The sequence below is a fragment of the Mesocricetus auratus genome, unplaced genomic scaffold (assembly GCF_017639785.1).
Source record: "Mesocricetus auratus isolate SY011 unplaced genomic scaffold, BCM_Maur_2.0 Super-Scaffold_100004, whole genome shotgun sequence".
In the NCBI taxonomy this organism is placed as follows: Eukaryota; Metazoa; Chordata; class Mammalia; order Rodentia; family Cricetidae; genus Mesocricetus; species Mesocricetus auratus.
The window spans coordinates 70,639,274-70,661,101 of NW_024429189.1; the positions used below are offsets into that span (position 1 = coordinate 70,639,274).

Genomic DNA, 21,828 nt, shown 5'->3' on the forward strand with positions numbered 1-21,828 from the left:
CTCAGCCATCAGTCGGGTCTTGACCCCCTTTGTTCATCACTCCTCCCTCTCTGTCACTGGGTTCCAGGAATTCAGTTCAGTGTTTACCTATGGGTGTCTGCCTCTGCTTCCATCAGCCACTGGATAAAGGCTCTAGAGTAACATACAAGGTAGTCGTCAATCTCATTATCGTAGGAGTGCATTTAAGGTAGCCTCTCCACTATTGCTAAGATTGCCAGTTGGTGTCATCCTTGTAGATCTCTGGAAATCTCACTAGTGTCAACTCTCTCCTCAAACCTATAATGGTTCCCTCTATTATGGTATATCTCATCCTGCTCTCCTCTATTCTTCCCCCAACTCAACCTTCCTGCTCCCTCGTGTCCCCCTCTCCCCTCCTCTTCTCTCCCTGTCTTTCTCCCAGCTCCCTCTCCTCTCCCCCCATGCTCCCAATCTGCTCAGGAGATCCTGTCCTATTCCCCTTCTCTGAGGCCCCATGCATATCTCTCTTAGGATCCTCCCTGTTTCCCAGACTCTCTGGCAGTGGGATTATATGCTGGCATTCCCCTGCTCCATGTCTAAAATCCATATATGAGTGAGTACAAACCATGTATGCTTTTTTGTGACTGGGTTACCTCACTCAGGATGGTTTCTTCTAGTGCCATCTGTTTGCCTGCAAATTTCAAGATTCCATTGTTTTGTTTTTGTTTTGTTTTCACTCCATTGTGTAAATGTACCACATTTTCTCTATCCACTCTTCAGTTGAGGAGCACCTAGGTTCTTTCCAGGTTCTGGCTATTACAAATAATGCTGCTATGAATATAGTGGAACAGACGTCCTTGTGGTATGAATACACATCTTTTGGGTATATGCCTAAGAGTGGAATTGCTGGATCTTGCAGTAGACTGATTCCCATTTTTCTGAGGAATCTCCATACTGATTTCCATAGTGGCTGCATGAGTTGGCACTCCCCTTTCTCTACATCCTCTCCAGCATAAACTGTCATCGATGTTTTTGATTTTAGCCACAGACAGGAATAAGATGGTATCTCAGATTTGCTTTGATTTGCATTTCTCTGATGGCTAGGGATGTTGAGCACTTTCTTATGTGCCTCTCAGCCATTTGAGACTCCTATATTGAGAATTCTCTATTTAGTTCTGTACCCCACTTTTTGATTGGATCCTTTGGTGTTTTGGAGTCTTGCTTCTGGATTTCTTTGTAAATTTTGGAATTCAGCCCTCTGTCAGATGTGGGGTTAGTGAATAACTTTTCCCATTCTGTGAGCTGACATTTTGTCTTGTTGACTGTGTCTTTTGCCTTACAGAAGCTTCTCAGTTTCAGGAGGTCCCATTTGTTAATTGTCGATCTCAGTGTCTGTGCTACTGGTGTTATGTTCAGGAAGTGATCTCCTGTACCAATTCATTCGAGGGTACCTCCCACTTTCTCTCCTAAGAGGTTCAGTATGGCTGGATTTATGTTGAGGTCTTTGATCCATTTGGACTTAAGTTTTGTGCATGGCAATAGACATGGATCTATCTGCAGTCTTCTACATGCCAGCATCCAGTTATGCCAGCAGCATTTGTTGAAGACGCTTTCTTTTTTCCATTGTGTTTTTTTTTTTTTTTTTTGGTTTTACGAGACAGGGTTTCTCTGTATTGTTTTGGAGGCTGTCAGTCCAGCCTGGCCTCGAACTCACAGAGATCCACCTGCCTCTGCCTCCTGAGTGCTGGGATTAAAGGTGTGCGCCACCACTGCCCGGCCTTTTTTCCATTGTATAATTTTAGCTTCTTTGTCAAAAATCAAATGTTCGTAGGTGTGTGGGTTAATATCAGGGTTTTCAACTCAATTCCATTGGTCCACCTGTCTATTTTTGTGCTGTTGCCAAGCTGTTTTCAGGACTATGGCTCTATAATAGAGCTTGAAGTCAGGGATGGTGATGCCTCTGAAAGTTCCTTTATTGTACAGGGTTGTTTTGGCTATCCTGGGTCTTTTGTTTTTCCATATAAAGTTGAATATTATTCTTTCAGGGTCTGTGAAGAATTGTGCCAGTATTTTGATGGGGATTTCATTGAATCTGTAGATTGCTTTTGGCATGATTGCCATTTTTACTATGTTGATCCTACCAATCCAAGAGCATGGGAGAGCTTTCCGTTTTCTGGTATCTTCCTTAATTTCTTTCTTTAAAGATTCAAAGTTCTTGCTATACAGGTCTTTCACTTGTTTAGTTAGCATTACCCCAAGATATTTTATGTTGCTTGTGGCTATTGTAAAGGGTGATGTATCTCTGATTTCTTTCTCTGCCCATTTATCATCTGTATACAGTAAGGCTACTGATTTTTTAGTTAATCTTGTATCCTGCCATTTTGCTGAAGGTATTTATCAGCTGTAGGAGTTACCTGGTAGAGTTTTTCAGATCACTTATGTAAACTATCGTATCATCTGCAAATAGTGAAAGTTTGACTTCTTCCTTTCCAATTTATATACCCTTGATCTCCTTTTGTTGTCTTATTGCTCTAGCTAGAACTTCAAGTACAATATTGAAGAGACATGGAGAGAGTAGACAGCCTTGTCTTGTTTCTGATTTTAGAAGAATTGCATTGAGTTTCTCTCCATTTAGTTTGATGCTGGCTGTTGGTTTTACTATGTTTAGGTATGTTCCTGTTATCCCGGATCTCTCCGGGACCTTTATCATGAAGGAGTATTGGATTTTTTCAAAGGCTTTTTCAGCATCTAGTGAGATGATCATGTGTTTTTTCTTTTGCAGTTTGTTTATATGGTGGATTACATTGATAGATTTTTGTATGTTGAACCATCCCTGCATCCCTGGAATGAAGCCTACTTGATCATGGTAGATGATTTCTCAGATGTGTTCTTGGATTCAATTTGCCAGTATTTTATTGAGTATTTTTACATCAATATTCATGGGTGATATTGGTCTGTAGTTCTCTTTCTTAGCTGTGTCTTGGTGTTTGTTTTGTACATTGCTTCTTTTGAGGTTGTACTTTGTTTCTGGGAATTGTATTATTTAGAAATCAGACAAACAAACAAAAAACCTTAAAAGAAAAACATCTGACCAGGCATTGGTGGTGCACACCTTTAATCCCAGCACTCGGGAGGCAGAGGCAGGCGGATCTCTGTGAGTTCGAGACCAGCCTGGTCTACAGAGTGAGTTCCAGGACAGAGTCCAAAACAATACAGAGAAACCCTGTCTCGAAAAACCAAAAAAGAAAAAAGAAAAACATCTGAACGCTAGTTTCTCAGTCCTTTTCGACATTTATTTCCTGAAACCGAGCTGAAGCTAGGAAACACCTTGGGACAAGCACTTGGTCACCTCCTCCTGCTTCTTAAGCCCAGGGTGGTCAGCTACTATTCACGCTTGTTCTTGGTTTTGGCTTTTGGTTTTTCCAACATTTTAAATTTGAGGCCTATGCCCTGGAGGTAAGTAGTGCGTGAAAGGCTGAAACAAAGCCCAGAACCAAATGAAAGGAGCGATTGTCCAAGAAGCTTCTTGGCATACAACTCATGACAGAACCAGGATGGGAACGCGGGTGGGGCCTGAGGTGGGCAGAACAGGCCAAAGTGAGTACCACATGGCTAAGAGATGCTGCTCCATCAACACAAGCCAGCTCGGCAGACAACCCGGAGACCCAAATAACCCCTCTGCTGCTTGTGAAATTTTTCATTTTACAAAACAATCAAAGTAGACATGCTCTGTCAGTTCTCAGGCTGCCTGTGACAAACTGTCAGAGCTGGAGGCTTAAAACAAATGCAGTGTGTCCTGACAGTGCTGGGAAGTAGAAGCCAGAAGAAAAGGTACCTCCATAGTCACACTGAGTTGCAGGCTCTAGGAGCAGAGCCGCCATCATTCTTGCCATTCCTGGTGAGTACATGAGCACCCTGGCCAGAGGCTGCAGAGCCTGCTCCTCCTGCCCTTTGCTCTCTTCAGTATCAGCTGGGGTGCCCACCTGGATTATCAGGAAGTGCCCATCTTGAGATTCTTTATTGTCAAATAAGGTCACAATCAGTTTCCAGGATATGTTGGGGGGGGGTCCAACATTCAACCCACCACACTCCTCAAAGCATGAGTCCTGTGTAAACATATAGAATAAAGTTCATCCAAGGATGGATAACACAAGGGAGTTGTAGAATATTTGCTTAACTACACAAAGATGTGTTGCATTTGTTTAACTATGTAAAGATGTGTTTCATTTAATTATATAAAGATGCATTGGTCTAATTAAAAAGCTGAACAGCCAATAGCAAGGGAGGAGGTATAGTTAGGCCTTCCAAGCGGGGAGGGCAAGTTGGAGGAGGAATTTAGGATCGAAGAAGAAAGAAAAGGAGATGCCTGGGAGACTACAGGGACCAGACACACAGACATGGAAGAAGCAGGCAAGTAGGACATACAGGATAAAAGAAAGGTAAAAAACCCTGACCCAAAATATACACGAATAGAAACAGGTTAAAATTAAGTTAAAAGAGCTGGTGGGACAAGTATAATTAATAACAAGTCTCCACATCTTTATTTGGGAGCTGGTTGGTGGTCCAAAGAAAATTCCAACTATACAAGGGATCATATAAAGCACTGCTCTGAGAAAACAATGCTACAGAGAAGTAAGGAAAGGTCAACAGATTATGCTGAAGTGGGAGAATAAGTACTTTCACGAATAAAGACCTGTAGTAAGACTTCCCACCGAAAACCACCATACTAATATGCACTGCCTTAGATTCGTCTAAAATTCAAAGTATGACTTTTTAATTTTGTTCACATTAATATTTCACATCTTTAAAAGTTCAGAAAGGGGTTTTCACCCTTCCTTTGTCTCTCAGTTTAAAGTAGAATTTGGTCTTTTGTCCTTTGATCATTCCATAACTAAGAAGCCAAGAAACAGTCAAACAGCCTGTGGCAAAAAGGAGTTAAAACTCATTTCCAGACCAGTGCAGTAGTTTAGTGGGTAAAGTCACTTGCCACAAGCCTGAAAACCTGAGTTCAGTCGCTGGGTCCCACGTGGTGGGAAGAGGACTAACTCCTGAAAGCTAACCTCTGACTTCCACAATCACGTGCACCACAGCACGCACACACGAGTGCATGCATGAACACACACGTATGCATGCTCAATTGTACATGGATATATCCACACGCAAAAAAATGTAAAAACTAAGCAAGAAAAAAATAAAGTAACTGTAGCATTATGAAAGGGAAGGCAAGTATGAGGAAGGTGACAGTGAAAACATGGCCAGATTGAAGGATGGATGGATGGATGGATGGATGGATGGATGGATGGATGGATGGATGGATGGATGGGAGGTTCCAGTGGTGCAGGATGGGAGGGAGGTCTACAATTCTGGTCAGTGCATTTACTCACATCCACACAGGCAAGTTCCCACCGTGTAGCAAATGCTCCTCACCCCATGCCTTTTGGCTTAGCCAAAGAAATACCAGTGGACACAATGCAAAGGCTTGAAAAACACTCCTACAACTGAGATTGCATTCTTGACTTTGGCATCACTATGGGTCCCACTGAGAGCAGAGACATGTGACACAGCTGCACTAGCTAAACTGTCCCCAGCTGATCCCAGCCTGGATTGGACCAACTGGACTCTGGGATGACACATGATCATTGTTTGGAAGCACTGAACTATAGAGTGGCAAGGACAAGGCCAAAGTCAACCATGTGACTAGGCACTGATATCCACACTGCCTCTCACTTGCAGCCTCCTTAAGGAATTTAACTCTGTAACTCTAGGCACAACCTTAAGTGGAACGTAATTAGACAGGAAATAAAACCCAATGAGGGAGCCGGGCGGTGGTGGCGCACGCCTTTAATCCCAGCACTCAGGAGGCAGAGGCAGGCGGATCTCTGTGAGTTCGAGGCCGGGCTGGACCCACAGCCTCCAAAACAATACAAAGAAACCCTGTCTTGCAAAAACAAAAAACAAACAAACAAACAAACAACAAACAAACAAACAAAAAACCCAATGAGGAAAGTGAACCTTGTCAGTGTCTCTGTCTTTGAAAGTCACGAGAAGCTTCCAGAGAAAAACTGAAGATATTCAATGTTAGACGAAGAGAATACTCTAGAGCATGTGGTTGTTAACTGCCAACATATTTTAGGAAATGCACTATAATGAAGCAGAACAGTATGCCCTAAACTCCCTGACTCTATATTTATAACCCATATACAAATAGCGTCCTTCCCTGTTGGGGCATGGTATTCAGTTTTTAGTTCATCCTACAGACTTGACATACAGACAATTACAGTAAGAACTTGCTCTGAAGGGACTCAGCATCAGGTGCAAACAGGGGTACTTACTTTCTGTGTCTACAAATAGACCCGTTTCTGGTCTGCTCAGATAGAGGGGAAATTCAGGGTAAAGAAACTGGTGGTGATGAAAGAGACGGAGTTCCTATGTCTCGGCCAGGTGCCTGACTCCTCTAAAACTACAGGCAGTTGTGAACCACCCAGCGTGGGCACTGGGAACAAAACTCACGTCCTCTGCGAGAGCTGTGCATGATATCCTTACCTTTGAGCAAATGGGTAGAGATGTAAGAATTGGCCAAGTCAGCACATTGACTGTTTTCTCAGTGTGCAGAGTGATTCAAAGACTATTTCTCAGTGTGCCATGGCACATTCCACATTGTACAGAGAACTGAAAGTAATCAAACACCATTGTGGTAATTTGAATGTAATTGGCTCCCATAACCTCATAAGGAATGGCACATTAGGAGGTGTGGCTTTGCCAGAGTAGGTGTGGCCTTGTTGGAGGAAGTGTGCCACTGTGGGGCGGGCTTTGAGGTTTCCTATGCCCAGGATACTGCCCAGTGTCAACTTCCTGTTGCTTGCAAGATGTAACACTCTCAGCTCCAGCACCACATCTGCCTGCATGCTGCCATGCTCCCCATAGCGATAATAATGGACTGAACCCCTGAACTGTAAGCTGCCACCTCAATTAAATGTTTTCTTTAAGAGTTGCCATGGTCATGGTGTCTCTTCACAGAAATAAAACCCCAAAGACACATGTAGGTCATTTTATTGTAAAAATGTAAGCAAGTACAAATCAACCTACGTGAAATCACTGTGTATTAGCATAAACATAATTTCAAGTGAAAAATAAGAATCTGATCAGTAATAAACATTAAGTTTCAACAGTGCTAAAGTTATTTATGGAAGACACGGATTTATTAAGTATGGTTTTGCTTATAAGGACCTTAGGGAAATCTATCTTTATCTTCTTCATTTGTGTGGTTTGTGTGTGTGTGTGTGTGTGTGTGTGTGTGTGTGTGTGTGTGTGTGTGTGAGATATATATATCAGGCCATGAGGTAACATGAGAAAACATCACTTTCACCAAGATTTTTATCTTATCTAATCAGATCATGTTTCTGGCTAGAAAACCTTTCTTGTCATCATTTTAAATGTAGTATTTTAAATGAATAATCTGAACAGAAGTCTATATAGATCCAAGTTTCTGTTAAATGATTGCTAAGCCCTAATCTTTAATTTCCCCCTTGGGAAACAGCATCAAAAGCATTGCTATTACTCTGGAAGCCCGATTATCACTTTAAAGACATCTGCGTGAGCTTGTGCTTCAGAAGGAGAGCAGGTCCAGCGGCGACTACAGGTGCACCCTGTGCTCTGCCTCAGGAGAGATCTCGGTGGAGGGCAAGGTCGAGCACCTGGGCCTCACAGGTTAGCTTTTTCCTTTGCAGCCAAGTGAGAGCCCCCCTGCGTATAGGTATGAATTGCATTCTGTGTCAAAGGAAGAGAAGACCAGCATGTTAGCTAACCCACAGGCACCGGGGGATCTCTCTCGTAACAGCCCAGAAATTCACTCCCTGTGAACCATTTCATATTGTGTGGAACTAAAGTGAAGCATATGCACTGTGCAGGTCAGTTCCTTACAACTCTAAGAAAATGCCTAGTAGCTATTGCACTGACAAGATAAGGCCAGTGGCAACCAAACTGTACCCGATCCAGCCCAGCACGCACTCCTCTGCCAGTCACACCACCCTGGCTCACCTTAGGCTTCTCGGCATTGTATTTGTCCAGATGAGCCTGGACGCGGGCCCCATAGTCAGGGTGGACGTCAGTAAAATTCTTGACCTGGAGCCAAAGGAAGACACATTTAAGCATCTCCTCGCCCACCCACTGACCCCCCAATGTCTATCCCACCGTGCTTACTCAGCAAGTGAGGAAGGACATTTCTACAGTAAGTTACGTCATACGGCACATAATTATACAGGTTCTGGAGGAAGACTTGTGGGGGGCAGCGTAAGTTCTTACATCTATGGGCTGAGCTGCCATAGTGAAGTCACTTCCCCTACTGAACCTCAGTGTTCCCCTCTCTAGATGAGCAAGGCAATTGCACTTATGTGGAATCACAGAAACACATTGGGTCTTCATGTTCCTAGCACATGGATCCTAAAGCCCTTGGAACTGACTGTCTTCAGTATGGCACTGAGGAGGTTCGTAGAGAGCCTGACCGGCTTCAGGACGCAGCTGGTACCAGACACAGCAAACATAGGATTTGAAGGCTGAGATTTCCGATTCCACCCCAGAGCATCCAGGGAGGGCAGAGGGCCTGCTGATGGTGTCCAATCACCTAATAGCTGATGAGCTCATCAGTCAAGCCTACGTAAGGAGAGCGCCATGAAAGCCCTTGTGTGACAGGGCTGGCAGCGCCTCTGGTGGGTGAGTACAGGCGGTGATGCAGCCGAGAGGCAGGGAAACTGGCAGCCCTTCCCACACACCTAGCTTATGTATCGCTTCCATTAACCAGTGCTGAGCTATCCTTTATGACGGACACGTAATCCTGGGTAAGGTGCTTTTCTGAATTCTGTGAGCCATTCTAGCCAATTACCAACTTTGACAGATGATCCAGGGGAACCCTGAGACAGTAGTCAGAACTCTTTTTTAAAGATTGCTATCTACACAGTGTTCTGCCTGCATGTAAGCCTGTCTGCCAGAAGAGGGCACCAGATCTCATTATAGATGGCTGTGAGCCACCATGGGATTGCTGGGACTTGAACTCAGGACCCCTGGAAGAGCAGCCAGTGCTCTTAACCTCTGAGCCATCTCTCCAGCCCCAGTAGTCAGAACTTATGGGTGTGTCAGGTATCTCATGGGCATCTAAAGTGGAAGGGGTTGACCCCACAATCTGTGGTTATGACACTAATTCCAGGGACTCCTGTCACAACTGAATTGAATTATAGGACAGCTAAACACCACCAGAGAATTCAAGAACTGCTTATTGGTGAGGGAGAAAGCATACGACCAACCTCAGAGGCTACTGCAGGGAAAACACACCCAAATGACCTGTGCCAGCTGCCTGAAAACCACTGACCTCACACAAGGAACAGACTGGGCACTGCCTCAATTCAGAACTATGCACAACCCTGGCATCTTCCGGGCAACTCTGTGGAGGAATACCCAAGCAGCAGCTGAGTCCCAGCAAACAGTGAAAGGAGGCAGAGCACCAGGAACAAACAGAAAGCCTTAGCAATTCAGTGTGTGTGCCGGGAGACTGCCGAGGATGCGAGCTCCACCACTGACAGGCTACACTACCTATTTCCATCAGGAACAAGAGATAAAAGCTGCCCTGCCTATCCCCCAGAGCAACTGCCAGGTTCTTTGTGTGTTCTTGACCTAGGTTCTAGAACATTCCTAATAGTGGTCCTGTGATCAGAGAAGCAGCATCTAACATGAAGAAACAGAAGGGCTACTAAGTTCACAATGTATCCCTGAAACAAAGCAAAAAACTAGAAGCCAGAGAGAGGGCTTCTGGTAGCTCAATGAGCAGCCAGCAGACACATCCCAGCACCCTGACTCAGCCTGCTTTGGGGGAACAGCTCAGTGCTCGCCCTAGAGAAGAGGCAAGCTTCTACTCTGTCTGATGGAGAGACACAGGCTCGTGACACTCAGCCTTGACACAGGCTTCAAACCACACAACTGGCAGTAATACTTCTCATCCTCTGAAAAGGGAGGCTAAGGCAAAGCCATATCTGGCCATCTGTCATGCTCTATTAACCCAGAAAGGACTGCAGCTGAATTAAACAGCAACACAAGAATTCACTTTAAACTCAACCAAATTTCTACACGCTGGAAAAAACAGGTAAGGATGTGAGTATTACCAGACAAGATGAAACATCAAGACAAGATAATTTTAGTTTGAATGGGAATTGCCGCACTGTTTAAAAAGTTATCTTAGCTCAGGTAAAAACTGGAAATTGCTTTTTCTTGTATAAAGGTCTCCCACAAGGCTGCACTATCTCCATGAGTCAGCAGGTGTCACCCTTAAGCTATCACAGACAGACTCACTGCTTTCTTCTGAATGAAGAGCTGAGCATCTTTCAGGTGGCTGGCAATGTTCTCACACAGGCGTTTCCTCTCCTCCTCGTTCAACACCTTCGTATAGAATGTCCGCACCTGCTCGAGCAACAGCAAAAAACAGAACAACCATTTTACCCAAGAATCTACATCTGAAATACACAATTAAAAAAATTCACTGAAAAAATCATAACTAAAACCGCTATCTGTGTTTAATTCATTTCTGTTTTTGCATTCGTTTGTTGACAGTGGCTCATAATCAGTTTTCTTCTCTGTGTCTCTGTGCAGGGTGTGTGTGTGTGTGTGTCTGTGTGTGTCTGTGTGTGTGTGTGTGTGTGTGTGTGTGTGTTCATGTTTAGAGCCCACATACTTCCCAGAGATATGCTCGGTCATGGGTGGATAGTATCTGCACAGTGGTGCTCTTTCCTCAGCGTAATGCTGAGACCAGCTTTAACTTTCTGCAACCCATGAAACTGTACTTCTCTAACTCATCGTAGACATAACACCTTCACAAGGAGGAAAACAAGTCAAGAATCCCACCAGATAAGTACTCCAGTATACTTTCAGTTGCTACTGTGATTCACTTTAATTATTGGAACTTAAAGATAATGTGTTTAACTGAGCTATAATACCTTTTAGAACATTGAATATAGTTTGTCTATGGTGGATGGGAGGTAGGCAGTTAGAGGAAGAGAGGGAGGGAGAGAGGGAGGGAGGGAAGCCATTGATGCCACCATAATCTATCACCCTGAACCAAATGGGATTTTTTTGCATTTATTTATTGTGCACAAGCTTGCACACACACGCATGCTATGGCACATGTGTAGATGTTAGAGGACAACTTGTGGGCATCTGTTCTTTCTTACATGTGGAATGTAGAAATCAAACTCTGTTTGTCAAGCTTGGCTGCAAGCACCTTTACCCACTGAAGCAATCTCACTACCCCAAAGGGAATTTCTGGAAGCATTTCCAGTGGTTCACTACAGCCAGCTCTTCATGGGAGCTCACTGTCAATTTTTCAAGAATTCTGTAAACAAATTATCTACACACACCCACACCCACCCACACACACACACAACTGTTGTGGAATATTATATTAAGATGTGTTACATTGTTTATGCTGTGGAACATTTGTTTAATGATGCAAAGATGTGTTGCATTCCTTTATGTTGCATTTGCTTAACTCTGTGAAGCTGTGTTACTTTGTCTGTCTAAAACACCTGATTGGTCTAGTAAAGAGCTGAACAGCCAATGGCTAGGCAGGAGAAAGGATAGGTGGGGCTGGCAGGCAGAGAGAATAAATAGGAGAAGGAGCAAGAGAAAAAAAAAGAAGGGGCCAGTCACACTGCCAGACGCAGAATAAGAAGGAAAGAAAAGATATACAGAAATGGAGAAAGGTAGTTGGGGTAAGTTAAGAAAAGCTGGCAAGAAACAAGCCAAGCTGAGGCCAGGCATTTATAAGAAATAAGAAGCCTCTGTGTGATTAATCCCCCCCCAAGCAAAAAAGCAAAGACAACAAACAGCAAGACCACTTTTTTCTGCAACTTTTCTGAGCTTTTGGTCGTTAAATCCTTGCTTTGTTAGTTCTCCAAAGCTTTTCTTTTCTTTCTTTTTTTTGGGGGGGGGATTTATTTCATTTCATGTGTATGAATGTTTTGCCAGCATGTTTTGTAGTATGTACCACCTGTTGGCCTGGTGTCCAGGGAGGTCACACAAGGGTGTCACACTCCCTGGAACTGGAGTTGTGGATATTTGTGAGCCACATGAGGATGCTGGGAATTGAACCCTGGAACTATACAAGAGCAGCAAGTGCTCTTAACCACTGAGCCATCTCTCCAGGCCCTCTCCAAAGTTTTTAATCTGTCTTTCCAATGTTCTTCATGAGAGGACATGTCTGATATGAATCCATAATACCAGTATCATGGCTGGTTAAAAATATGAATCCTACATAGTGATAGAACCTCTCACTAACATAAGAAGGGTCCTAAGAAAGCTCATATAGCAAACCTTAATATGAAATGGCAGTCTCGTTAGCTAACCAGTTTCTATGGGATTTGTATGCCTTGCTTTCTGTCTCGACCTAACGCAAGCAAACTCCTTGAGTGGCTGAGCCTACATTGCAATACACTTGATTTCACCATATCTCTGAAAATAATACATTTACTATAAAAGACTTTACAAGCTATTTTAGGCTAACCTATATATGTTTTATATTCCACACACACACACACACATACACACACATTTTATATAAAGACCCATTTATGTATTTATAAATATTTCACTTGGAATCTACATTTTCAAAGTGAGAAAATAAACACAGTTCTAATTGATTTAAATATTAATTGACAGAGCACTCTCATAGAGGAGCAACTGTGGAGCAACTATACTCTCATTCTTTGGCTGGGTGTGGCGGGAGCTGCACAGGCTACATCCTAGCCCACACACAGGCTCCCACAGCTGTCACCAGAAAAGTCCTCAGGGAAGCCACACGTGACTGGAGACAGGGTGAGCACCTGACTCCGGGCAGTTAGCAGCAGGCCGATCCAAGGCCAAGGATACAACCTGGTGAAAGGCTCAGCCAAGACCATCTGAGTAAAGGTGCTCAAGAAGAGAAAAGGTGAAAAGAAAAACGGCCATAAAAGAGAGTCACCCATGGGCATGACCAAGCAGCAGAAGTTGAGAGGCGGGGGGGGGGGGGCACGGTGGGAACCCGAAGTGGAAAGCAGAAGTAAACATCTGGAGAATCGCTGAGCCACATGCCCGGGAGCCCTGAGTGGAACTTCATATACTCTTGTGGCCAGTTTTGTTCTGTGTTTTGTAGTACCAGGATTCAAACTCAAGGCCCTGCCCATCAAGGCGAGGCAAGCACTGTACCGCTCTACCAGCCTTTGACGGCTGCCTTGGATCTCCAGATCTAATGCCTGGAAGCTGGGCTGTTCTGTCAGGATGCTTATGTCTTACTTGCCCATTTCTTAGATGCTCAGGAGATCGTTTTTCCTTCTATATCCCTTCAATAAAGGCTAGAGGACCTGAGAATGAGCCCCCAAATCCGGAATGGAAAGAACAGTATGACACAACTCTTTGGCTGCAGACAATAAAGAGCCCGGCTCGCTGTTAGACCTAAGTCTTCTCTGGCTTCAATTCAAGATGCATAAGCACCTTGAGAAGTGGACAGTAAATAAATGTGATGGCAGATGATTTAGGCCAGCACTTGAGAGACAGAAGTAGCTATCTATGAGTGCAAGGCTGGCCTGGTCTTATAGCGCAAGTTCTCGGCCAACAGCTATATAATGAGACTGATAGTGCTATATAATGAGGCACTGATAAGAAAACCAGCCAAGTGCCCAGCAGGAAGCCATTACCTGAGTGACGTTGTCGTCATTAGCACTGTTGAAGCGTTGCACGTCCGTGGAGCAATGGGACATGTGCTCCAGGGCTGAGCGCTGTTGCTCCGGTGCGCTGAAGCTGTTGGGGTAGTAGTTTGGAGCACCACCTTTAAAGAGAAGCAGAGACCCACTCAAGGGAATGGCAGATGTCTCCAAGTCATCAGTGTGGGAAGGGGCGGGTGCCAGGGGTAACCAAATACACATACATTAAGCGCAGATGTATACACACCACATGCCGGGAAATGGTCCCTCTCTAGCTTCAGGCTCAGGGGACGCTGCCCTCTCTAAATGTTTGTGTGGCCTGCATTCTAAATCTGAATAAAGAGATCTCAAAGGCTGTGCAAACACTTCAAAGGTTCTTGACTTATCTGCACCAGGTAGAATCTTCAGAGATCTGACGTGGTTGCCTCTGAGATCGGTTCAGAGACCCCAGATCTGACAGTTTCATCCGGATGTAGGTTCAACCCAAACACTGACTCTCGGTTGTGCAGGGAGACCTAATTCTATCCCTGTTCCCTCATCTGCAGTCCAAATCTGGAGCTCTGGGATGCTCACGGCTGCTCACCCGGGGGCTATTGGGGGCTGGGATTAGAACCTGCACTTCTGTCTCTGTCGCCACGAGAAAATTTGATGAAGCTCCTCCTCACATGGATTTTAGAAGCTTTTTCCTTAGCAGGCTCTAACCCTCTCCTGGACTCTACTTATATATTTCTCCCTAAAGAAACATTTTTAAGAAGGGAGGGTGCTTTTTATCTGTATTTGTAATATGTTAGCATTCATTTATCTGGATTTACTGAACAAATATTGACAGATATAATTACACATCCTTTATGATTCTGAAATAAATGATAAAGTGTTTCTTTTTTCATTTTGTCATTTTTTATTAATTTTTATTTACTGTGTGTGGGCTTGTACCCCAAAACATGTGTAGAGATCAGAGGACAACTTGGGGGACTCAACTCTCTGCCTCCACCAGGTGGGTCCCAAGGGCTGAACTCAAGGCTGGAGCTTGCAGTAGATGCCCTTACCCTCTGAGTTATCTCAATGGCCCCTTGTCTTGGTATATTTACTTTCCAAACTGCACCCTCCTTTGGCTGATATCAGTAGGAGACTGCCTATCAGAGCCTGTACTGCCTGTACAGGAACACTGCCTAGGAACATAAGTGGCTTACGGGAAGCCGCCTACAACTGGAATGCTTCATGGCTCTCCGCCAGGACAGATCACCCACTATGGATAATTAGGAGATGCTTCCTAGCACAGTGATCAAGACACTGAGGACATGTGGAGTTGTGGGGGAGGGCAGGACATGGAGGGTATCAGTTATTCACTTCAGAAAATAGCCCTGGGCCACTGTGTCGGTATGAGAAGCAGAGGATTCAACAGCCAAACACCCAACACTTCTTCACTAAGAGCTCACCCTTTAAGAAGTTTTAAATTCTACTTCCAAATACATTCTGACCTTTCCTCAAAAGTGGGATTGTCTTGGAGGAATTGGCAACTGGGAACAATTAGGTTCCTTCATGGGACTTTCCAGAACAGGGCCCAACCAGGCACTAAAATCAGGCCGAGGACTTCAACATCACCCCCAAAGCAGCTTTCTAGAAAGTATGCCAACGGGATGCAAACATGAAACAATTAGCTACAAATGAATCGCAAGATAAGCAGATGTCTGTGTCATGCACGCACGCAGCTGCAATAACAAAAGGACCACAAAAGAAAGGGGAAAAACCAAGCCTGGGAGAATGGGAAGGCAGAACACAGACCTAGGGAATATCTGTTACTTCAGGCCCCTGCCTCTGGAGTCCTAAGAGAGCAGAAATACTATACCCACTCAGTGGAGCTTGGCAGAAAAGGGACAAACTCAGTAAATACCAAAGAGTAATGACAGGGGGAGGGGGTGGGTGGCAAGCACAAAATGGCATTTACAAAAAAACCAAATGTGTAAAAATAGTCACTGAAAACAATGGCAAGAAAACATAAAAATGCAGTCATCTTGGCATCTGGGTGTTAGAACTCTTAAGTCGATTTTTGACATCTATTTTCCAAGTCCCCTTTAAGGTGCATATATTCCTTTTATTGGAGGTGTGCTTTATAATATTCAATACCTTTAATTTTCATACAGATAGCTATGGCTACAAAAAAATCACTGGTCAAACTTCTGCAGAGATCTATTCCTCAGGCTGTGACTGAAACACGGGCCCCCAGCAGGAAAATTGAAAACTAAGATACTTATTAAACTGGAATACTAAAAGAAAGCACATCAACGAAGCTCTGCTTGGCTAATCAGAATCAATACCAGAGGCTGTCTGGGCAAGAGCATCAAAAAAGGTCACTAAAACGGGAAAAGCCAGGCACTCAACAAGTGAACCCTAAAATACCCAAACGCAGGAGCGTGTCAAGATGATTTAGGTCAGTTCCACTTGGGAGAATTACATGGATAAGGTCCCTTGATTGCCTGTCTCCCTTCCCATCCAAATCCTAGGCAGACCTGGTCCTCCCACTTCTCCAGAACTGCAGGAAGAAGCATGAATTTTGTGCCTTCGCATTCCCAAGGTCCCAGTCCCGGTAACAGTGACTTAGGGAACTGTGCATTTTGTAACCTAGGTTGGATACACCCCACTACAGCCCTGTGTAGGCTCCTCTTCCCAGCCTTCCACTGTGGGGTGGACACCAAGGGCAAGCTGAGGAGGGACATCTCAAGGATGTACATAAAACAGACAGAAGTCAGAAGAGACCGCAGGCAGCACAGAACTTCCCACGGAGCATCAGACCTGGGTGGCTGGCAGCACCTGCAGAGCGCCTTACAAAGCAGGTCTCACACGGGCTAGTGTGAGAACCGCTGGCCTGGCATCCAAGCCCACCCACTCCCCATGCTCTCTGCCTTTACAAGGAGTTGAATATATCAGGCCTACCCTGATTGTCGTGCATGCACATGGGGCCATCCCGCTGGTAGTTGGCCACTCGAGCACGATAGGGGCAGTTCACAGGTATCTGGAGATAGTTGGGCCCCAGGCGGTGGCGGTGAGTGTCCGGATATGCAAAAAGGCGTCCCTACGGTAATGCACACAGCAGACATTAGGAGCAGTTGCTTATGAAATAGGAAATGCACTACAAACATCATTCTAAAAATCCAAGTAAATGATTACCGCATAACCCTGCCTAGCTCTGCTCGGCAGAACCAAGTCTCTTCCCACTAGAAAATGTGTTCTTCCTAAAGAAACCACCCCTAATGCCCCATGCCATCTGGCCAACTACTAACTTCACATCTGTCCTGGACAATGATGCCTACCCCCTCCGCAGGATGAGACAGTGCCTCCTTACCAGACATTCCACCTTACCAGATTTCCAAATTAATTCTCCATCTCTTCAGCCCTCTACTCCAAGGGAAGAACTGAACCTTTGCTAATAAGCACAGCACCATCTTAGAAAGTGTTCAAAGAGGCACTTCCCATGCTGCATGGCGGATTATACATACTCTGTATTCTGAGACTCAGAAACAAGGAGAGAAAGCGGTGGTTGGAACTACTGGCTCTCCACAACCACGGGTAACCACTCTGAGGTAGCCTAAATGTGCAAATCACACCTTTTATTTCCCAAGGCAGGATGGCAAGCCTCTTGACATCAGCAAAAAGCTTTAGGATTTACTCTGTACTGATTTTAACATCCAGTCAGTGAACTAATCTCCTGTGGCAATTCTTCTACAGCTTCGAACGCTACCTGACTCTCTACACAGCATTCTTCTGCACCTAACTACATAAGGCAAAACAAAAACCCAGGTTTAAAAAGATGGAAAGGAGACCATGAGATGGGACGAGGAGACGTTAACGGAGAAGGAAAAGCAGAGGGGATGATAGAATAAATGTGACATAGAAGCCGAAGGGATCTGGGGGAGGAGGCAGTATGGGGAAGGAGGGAGGGCAGAGGAGTGAGATGGGGGAGGGCAGAGGGAAAGGGGGATAATAAAGACAAAGTATAATAATTATGTATGTATCTCAATAAAAACTCATTAATGTGTATGCTAACTTAAAATCGATTTAAAATTTTAAAGTTGAACTGCATATTTAAATGAGCATTAAAAATGGAAACCAACCACCAAGATACAGAAGGCAAATACAGAGTTATGCTGTACCAGATCACTCACATCTCCATGCTTAATATGGTCCCACTGATTCTGCCAACATGATGGCTAAATAAGCCATAATCACTCCACATCACCCAGGTAACACATAGATGGCTGGCCATGCAGGTGGCACTAGACCCCAGCCACGGAAAGAAGCTGGCTGCCTCCACTGGCTCCAGAAGCTGTGCCCCGACTCCATCAACAGGCTAGAAGATAGAATGGAGTCAAGGGTAGCTCCTGCACGGAGCCTCTAGCACAACACTCTGGCTAGATGCCCTCAGGTTTAGCTGGCAACCCCAACATCATCTATGAGTGGAGACACTGTGCAGGTTGAGACATGGGCACAGGGAGCACACACAGAGACAATGACCACTTGCAAGTCCTCTACACCGTTGCTCTACCTCACCAAACAGTCGTTCCCCATCCTAGCAACCAGCGCAACTTCTCTCCAGATCCGAGCTGCAAAGGACCCAGTACGGGAGCAAAGAAAGGCCGCACAGCTGCACAGCCAGACACTGGCACAGCGTCTCTGCTCCCTGCATTGCGCTAGCCTGGCGGCTTCATGATGCTCTCGCTTACCACTTTGGATTACATTTTAAGATTTATTAACATGGCCTTGTTTAAACCTAAACGAAGACACTGCCCATCATCACAGCAAGGGCCACTGCCCAGCTTCAGCGCTTGTTCTCTTCAGGGGTAACCTCAGCCCTCTTAACTCGCTCTCTACCCCGATGTTCCCATAAAAGAATCTTCCCAAGGGCTTCTCAGATTGCAGTCCTTACCACCCTGGTCACCAAGTGCGCCTCCTCACGCAGTTGGGTTGGGGATGCCCCACAGAATGAGAATGTGTGGCTGAATAGCGCCACTGTGCCCGGCCTGCACTTGTTTTCTTTTGTAGCACAGAATACACACTTGCTGTGGGTGCTTCACCCTGGGCCTAGGACTCCATTCCACTCTTCAGTGTTCTCTTAGGTGTGTGACTAAGCTGCTATCTGACTGCAGGTGTCGCTGTGGTCCCAAAGAACACTGGTGAGCTGGCCTCCTGTGAAGACTAGTGTCATCTCTCACTTTTCAGTCTATTTTCTCAGTACCAGGGTTATGCAGTCTGGGGTCTGTCCATGATGATTTCCTGCCCTGTGCACCCTGCCAGCCCCTAATCACAAACTTCAGCTCCCCGCCCCCCCCCAGCAGGTCCACACTTCTCTACTCTGCAGATATGCCTGCTTACAGCTGTGCTCTATTCCAGTCCCCTTTCTGTCCCTAAGGCCAGCTCCTTCCTTCACTATTCGTCACTGAGAAGCGTTGTTCTACTTCTCAAAACTGAATGATCCGCCTGTCTTCCCAGAATGGACAGTCGTCCAAGTGTCCAACACTGAAAGGCTCCTCTGACACAGACTTGCGAACCTGCGCACACCCATTTCTTCTCATCCAGGACACAGAGGCCACACAGCACACATCTGCCTATCCTCGCGCCCTCTACTGTTGCATGTCATTTGCTGGAAATCTGGATCCCGCTCAGCCTTACAACTCCATCTCCAACGCCATCCTATTCCTAGCTCTGTTACAGACCCCATCTCACACATTTCAACCTCAGCTCCATCACCACACACTGCTTATACTACAGTTGTCCAGCCTCCCATAGTACCACACCCAGCAGGGCGGTGCTCAGCCTGTGTAATGAAAACAAGTACCAGATGCCCCCAGTGCCACTGCAAAGGTAACCCACAGACATGCGGAGAACCTCAGCTGGCTCGCCAAGGAACCTGACGCCTGCCTAAATCAGAACTTACGTCAGCAGCCACCTTTTACCTCTGTGATCTGATCTAAGGCCTAATCTTTAACTTCTGTTTTGTGTCCAGAGTCTAAAATCACAAAATATTTCCTTGCACAGCAATTATTAAGCCAATTATTTTCCTACGGATTCCTGGTCCAAAGTAGAATTTTCACTCTTTGAACTCTTGGCAGAGCACCCTAGAAAGTGGTTTAAAGGGCACTGCATGTCTGGTGAGATCACATGATTAAACTAATCCACTGCCATTAACCACAAAATCAGGTTAATAAAAATCATCTATGGAGCTATTTTCACAGATAGGAAATAGGAAGTATCACCTTGCAATAGAAAATGGATAAAATGATGCTGTCAGTGATTCTAATAATTTATTATGCCTTATAGGCTGGCTAAGCATGTAACTGTTTTTCTAAACTATGGAGACATTTCTATTGCGTCTTTTTCCAAGATCAAGTGTTCACATCTTCAAATATTAGCTAGATACTTTACCATGGACATGGTTTAACTAAAGAATGACCACTTAGGATATTTCATTCCAGTGATCTCACAGGAGTCAGGCACCTCGATTAAACTCAAATGGAAGTTCTAGAAATTCCTTATATAAAGATCATGTCAAGTTATACACTGTGTGCACACAAACAGACACCCGCCTCAGAACATCTCAACTCACTGGCTTACCTGAAGCATTTTGTCAGGGCTGGGCTCAATGCCAGGGGGCATGTTGCTTGGGTCAAAAGCAATCTGCTCAACTTCAGCAAAGTAATTAACTGGGTTTCTGTTTAAGACCAGTTTGCCAACTGGTATAAGAGGGTACTCCTGGTGAGGCCAAATCTGAAAACAATGCCATATTCATAATTACCAAATAGCCAACTGGTGGATACTAAAGGCATCCATGAAAACACCCACTTTCAAATATAATCAAGCCAGTGAAAATAATTAACCCAAGAGACGCCTGATAAGAATTTCAGGTGACTGCATTATCATATTATAATAGTAAGTGGTAAATATTGACAACTGTGCAGAACCAGAGTATATTAGCTTTTCGAAACTTGTCCCCTGCTAATAACACAGGAAGCCTACAAAGTGACTCCAGTGAACTTCCCACAAGGGAGTGAAGTGAGGCACTGGCAGGCACCCACTCACAGGCGTGAGGACCCTGCAGAGCTACCACCTCAAGTCCAACCCACCCCGTTACTGTGAATGTTTAGCTGTGGTTTATTATTATTATTACTACTATTATTATATTAACCATGAACAACATAAAATAATATTACATTATTATAAGCAGGAAGACACTTACAAAAACGATGTAGTTTCTGCTGACTTACCTTGGTAAGATCAAATGGATTAAATGGGAAAGTTTCTGCCTCCTTGAAAGTCATGACCTGGATGTAAAAAGTCCAGGATGGATAGTTGCCTTGGGCAATGGCATTGAAAAGATCGCGGACGCCGTAATCTGGATCTTCCTGGGTAAGTCTGGCCGCCTCTGCAACAGGCAAGTTTTTGATGCCCTGGTCGGTCTGCAGAGTGAAAGAAGAAAGCTCACACCAAGTTCAGGGAAGAGGTGACCAAAACGTAACCAGACGACACTTCCGTTACATCATGCTTCTATTGTTTCGATCTGACTGTTCTCACTCATCGCAATTCTTTCCAATGTCGAAGGGACTTCTACGCTTTTCACATTTAAAACCATTCCTCCTCTCTTTCCCTTTATGTATTCTATATCATTTGCATTCCTATGCTTATGTTACTTTTTAATCAGAAAAAATTCTTGATAACAAAAACTCTCGTCAGTGAAAATAAACAAGAGATTATAAAAATTAAAGGGCTTTTAAAAATGGTTTTTAAGTTTAATTTATTTTTAAATTATGCATTAAAACACCAAAATTATGCATAATAATGGAGAATTTTTGTCATTTACTTAAAGCAAAACACTCAAATCCCTTCTTGTGGGTTTTTGAGAGCTGAAGTCACTCCCCTGTGCAACTAGACCTTGGTCCCCCCCAGCAGTGACCCAGTACCATCATCCAGACTAGACTTTCTCATCCCTCCAGCCCCTACTCTCCCTGCCTCTGATGACCACCAATCGGATTCCATCCCCTTCTCAAAGTCCACCTTTGACACAGAGCATGCCGCATCTGTCTTTCTACGCCTGGCTCATTTCACTAAGCGCAGTGGTCTACAGTTCCACTCAAAGTCACAATGACAGGGTCTCTCTGTGATGTGT

The 21,828-nt window shown here is 44.7% G+C and overlaps 1 protein-coding gene across 1 annotated transcript in view; it reads right to left on the reverse strand.

The window, feature by feature from the left end:
• Window positions 1–6,992: 6,992 nt before the first annotated feature.
• Cat (catalase) overlaps window positions 6,993–21,828 on the reverse strand; it is a 28,151-nt gene continuing 13,315 nt past the window's right edge. Inside the window, exons 7-13 of the mRNA XM_021231463.2 lie at window positions 20,930–21,121; window positions 20,280–20,432; window positions 16,605–16,743; window positions 13,668–13,798; window positions 10,294–10,401; window positions 7,996–8,079; window positions 6,993–7,725 (exon numbers count right to left, since the gene is read on the reverse strand). Coding sequence (XP_021087122.1) covers window positions 7,660–7,725; window positions 7,996–8,079; window positions 10,294–10,401; window positions 13,668–13,798; window positions 16,605–16,743; window positions 20,280–20,432; window positions 20,930–21,121 — 873 coding nt within the window. The 3' untranslated portion in view covers window positions 6,993–7,659. The remainder of the gene's footprint in view (window positions 7,726–7,995; window positions 8,080–10,293; window positions 10,402–13,667; window positions 13,799–16,604; window positions 16,744–20,279; window positions 20,433–20,929; window positions 21,122–21,828) is intronic.